This window comes from Chaetomium globosum, genomic scaffold (genome assembly GCF_000143365.1).
Source record: "Chaetomium globosum CBS 148.51 scaffold_3 genomic scaffold, whole genome shotgun sequence".
NCBI lineage: Eukaryota > Fungi > Ascomycota > Sordariomycetes > Sordariales > Chaetomiaceae > Chaetomium > Chaetomium globosum.
In genome coordinates, this window is record NT_165978.1 from 2,907,471 (window position 1) to 2,911,787 (window position 4,317).

The following is a 4,317-nucleotide window of genomic DNA, read 5'->3' on the forward strand; positions in this document are numbered from 1 at the left end:
TCGCGTTTGTTAGGTGGGGGGTTGTTGTTGATGATGATGGTGAAGCTTGAGCTTGGGGAAGCTCAGCTGCGGTGACGCGATGGAGATGGAGCTTTTGGCGAGAGGTGGCGTTGAAACAAGGCTTGCCAGCGGCCTGGAACCCTGTCAATATGGCAGTTCTTGGCACGATGCCAAGTGCGAATGACGGCGACGACCAAACAAGTTCGGTGAAGGTTGCTGCAGTTGCGTGTGACAAATCAGGTCGACGTTGAAAGGCATTGTCGCTTGTAGAATTTGACAAAATACAGCAAATTACCTAGGTACACAAAACTTGAACGCTTTCAAGCTGTTTGACCCCAAATCCCAACCGTCCCCTTTTGGGAATAACGCCATCATTCAAATCCCCTCCCATTGCTGTCCTGAAAGGCCACCGCTTGAATCTGCCTGCCAGAGATTGGCCCCTTTTGAGCGCCCTTATGAACATGTCAAGCCATGGAAACTATATAATCCCCAGAGACCACTACAATTCCGCATCAACCTCCTTCTCCAGCTTGGCTGGTATACACGACCATGAGCAGCCCACCATCAGAAACGGCACGGAGAGCTCCTCACCAGCGCCGCCCAGCTCGCTGAAATTCTCCACCTCCTCCCCATCCTCACCCACCGTGACCGTTGTACGCCCAATGCGTCGAGAATTCGATCCACTGGGCCATGGGGATCAAAGTGTCTCGGCCACAAACAGCACACCTTACACCACCGTCGCGATGGATCTTGACGGCCTGCTCCACGGCAAAAGAAAAATGCGGCGGGGCTTCGTCGGCGTAAAGAGCCCAGGACCGGACCTCCTCGACTTGTGACGACTTGATACCAGCTCGCAGAGCGAGCTCAAACAACGACCGGGCGCCCTTGGGGTTGTAGACCTTGCTGGTGGAAAGGGCTAGCTTGCGCTGCTCGGTGGTGAACTCCTTCGGGGTGGCGAGGGATGTCAACGGCTCCAGCTCGATGAGAGCCCCCCGCGCACCGGGGAGGTCCGGGAGGGAAAAGCGGGAGAGGGTTTGGCCTGTGCCAGTCATAAACTGGACAGGGCTCCGCGAGTGGAGCTTGGTAGTCACGCCTGACCAGGAGGACTCGACCTTGGTAGTGGAGCGCTTGGGGTAGGTCAGGTTGTCGTATTCGTCGCTACGTGTTGTGGTGGTGGAAATGGCGGCAGCAGTGGCGTTGGCCGTATCGGGCTGCCAGAACCGGTTGGGCTGGAAACTCAAGCTGCGTAGTTTGCTGCCGGGGCGGAGAAGATTCAGTAACTCGGCGGGGAAGACGCGGATGAAGTTCTGGCCGAGGTTGAGGGCCTCGAGTTTTGTCAACCTCCCGACTGCCGGCGGGATCTCGTCGAGATTGTTCGCCCTCAAGCTGAGCAAGGCCAAGTGTTCGATGGTAAGAATCCCGGAGGGGAAGCTCCGAAGGCGGTTCATAGATAGGAACAGCTGGATCTCAGGATCCCTCTGCTCAAAGGCAACGTCCCTGGAAACATTGGGAATGGGAGAGATGTCGGAGATGAGCTTCACTACCTCTGGCGAAATGAAATCTAGGTTTAACGAACTAAGTAAAATGTTAGTCTTCAGAGGCAAACGACTCTGGTGGCGCCCTGCCGCTGCTGCTGCTCTCCGCCCAAAGCTATGATGTCGGTCTAACCATCATGCAGACGGCTGAGACACGGTTATACAGCGACGCGGCTACCAGGCAGAGAGACAACCAGCGACCCAAGACTCGGGGCAGAATGGACACTCACCTTAGATCAACTTGCTCGGTACCACCTTCGACACAGCCGCTGACAACCCATTGGGCTTCCAGCTCCTCTCTCGAGACGGTCGACGGGGCAGACATTGAACCTCTCGCTCGCGGCGACGCAACAGGGAATTTGGGTGCAGCGGGCTCTATCTCGAAGCTGTCGTCCGTATCGGTGATGGAATCCTCAGCTCCCATCCAGACACCGCTGTCGAGTTGTCGTCGGAATTCTCGCTTTTGGGGTTGTGGAGGCCCGTTGCGTCGAGGTGGAGGGTACCTTGGGAGGGGTTCTTCTCCCACTGCAGAATCTGACGAGGCCGGCTGCTGGTCAAACCAAGTGCCAACGTACCGCTTCTTGCGGCGTCCATTGTGGTTGTAATTGTCTAGCGCCGGATCGTCGTCACTGGAGAAGAAAGCCGGATCGCTCGAGGCGGAGGATTGCGTATGAGGAGAGTTTGTGATCCGCCTTCGTTTCCTTCTGGCGTCGACTGGAAGCGAAGGCGGGAGGGTGGGAAGTGCAGGTTCGTCTGCCATTGCTTCCCGCATTTTTCTTGATTTTTGCTAATGCGTTACAATATCCAGTGTCCTAGAGGCCAACGGAAGGCAAGGGGTATGAGGGGTGCGAGAGCTGCGAGAGCTGCGAGATTCAAGGTAGGTAGGAAGTTGTGTGTGAGAAGAGTGAGAGAGGATGTGAGATGCCTCACGGTCACACGCAAATAAATCCAGAACTACCACATGACCAGAGATTATGCGCACGGGCAAGGAAACCGGCCGCGAGATGACGAAGCAGATGCCAAAGTTAGGTGCCTTAGATAATGAAGCCGGGCAGATAAGGTTCTTTAGCGAGGCCGGGCAGATATTGAAGCAAGGAATGCCAGGCTGTAAGCATATGCACAATGAAACAATGGAAGCAGGGTTGACGCGGTCCAGGAAGAAAGGAGGGGGAAAAGTCAAAATGGTCTTCGCATCTGAGGGACACCAAAGTCGCGTCAGTCGCGTCTCCCACAACTGGGGGGTCAACATCGCGGCGAGGCCCCACCAAGTCGATCTTGGCTTCCCCGGAAGCACTCCGACCCCCCGGTTGGCTCAGGCGCACATGACAAGCCAGGGCTCAAAGTGAGATCAAGAAAAACAGGATAATCCGACCCCAAAATAAAATAGTATTGCTCAATAGAATAATTCAAAGCCCGCCCGGCCGTCCTGACGTTCAATTGGGTTTTCAAGCTGTTGCAGAGCAGTTCTGGATTTGTGGAAATCTCCAAACAGCTCTCCTCAATTGACGATTGCCAAGTGCCCCTCACGTGCTCCTGCCCGATGCATTTGCCCGGTTCACGAGCCCCAGCACACCCCGGAGACCCACCTGATGGGCCCACCAATATCTCGGCGCTTCGGAGCCCTGACGCCGACATCATTGCTTCCCATTGGTGCTTCCGTTTTGTCCCTCCCTCTCGACCACAGCATCGCACTTTGCATTTCGCCTCTCCTGACTTTCCGAAGGCAGAATTAGGTCTCTGCATTTACATGGATGTGATGGCTCTCAATCACCCAACCCATGATCGGGCTATTTTCAGTCACGCACAATGCCTCACAAGGCAACAACACCACAACACCTTTCGTGGGAACGGTAGGGCTGTTGTTCTCTTCTCAGGCCCGACGTCACCAAACTTGCATGCGGAACACTGAGTTTAACGGTTCAATGTTTGATCCCCTCTAACTATTTAAGACCAAGTTACCCAGTTGCTTCAGGATCAATTTGTGAACCATCTTGGGGACGCAGGCGAGAAAGAGGGCGGACTCGATGGCTGTAAAAAGCTAAAACCTGCGGCAGTGAAAACGAACCGAGTGAAATGAATTCATGATGGCCAGCAAAAGAAAAGACCAGTCCTTCGCTCCCTGTCCCCATGCGTCCCAAACACCAAAAACGCCCGTTTCCATAGTATGTCTATGTATGGATATGCCCTCCCGTGTATCCGTAGCTTCTGCAATGCTCGAAAATACCAAACGCCCCTCACTTGGCGGGCATGGGCGACGAAAACTTGTCAGCCAGTTCCATAAGCACCAACTCCTCCTCGCGGTTCAGTCCGTCGTCGTTGGCTTCATTGGCGGCCTCCTCGGCGAGCCGGACCAGGTCCATCTCATCGTCAAAACCAAACTCGTCGAACTTGGTGATCTTGGCCGGCTTGGGGGGGTTGCTAAAACTGGCGGGCTTGCTGCGTTTGATGGGCTGGGGGGTTTCGTCGTCGTCGTCCAGGATGAAGATAGGGGCATAGGCACCCACCGCACTACCACCGGGCGGGCCGCGGGGCATGCTGGTGAACTCGCCGTCGTCGGTCAGATCGACAACAATCTTCTTCTTGGGCTTGGCGTTGGGAACAACCATGACGGCGGCGGCGTACGGGTTGGCCATGGCCCTGGCTCGTTCTTTGGCCGCCCACTCGTCCATCTCTTTCCTCTCGCGCGCGATCTCCCGAGCCGACTTCTTCTTTAACTTCCTGATCTCCTCTCTGGCCTTGGCAACCGCGGAGAGTAATAGCACCAGTACCACCACGGCGGGTC

At 55.5% G+C, this 4,317-nt stretch overlaps 2 protein-coding genes across 2 annotated transcripts in view; both read right to left on the reverse strand.

The window, feature by feature from the left end:
- Positions 1 to 453: 453 nt before the first annotated feature.
- Positions 454 to 2,295, reverse strand: CHGG_06243 (uncharacterized protein; the record flags this gene model as incomplete). Its single annotated transcript, XM_001222337.1, has 3 exons — positions 454 to 478; positions 727 to 1,575; positions 1,766 to 2,295. The coding sequence occupies 3 exons, from the start codon at positions 2,293 to 2,295 to the stop codon at positions 454 to 456; spliced, it is 1,404 nt and encodes a 467-aa protein (XP_001222338.1).
- A 1,474-nt stretch (positions 2,296 to 3,769) lies between these two features.
- CHGG_06244 (uncharacterized protein) overlaps positions 3,770 to 4,317 on the reverse strand; it is a gene marked incomplete at both ends in the record, with an annotated part of 1,684 nt that continues 1,136 nt past the window's right edge. The window contains one exon of the mRNA XM_001222338.1: positions 3,770 to 4,270. Coding sequence (XP_001222339.1) covers positions 3,770 to 4,270 — 501 coding nt within the window. The remainder of the gene's footprint in view (positions 4,271 to 4,317) is intronic.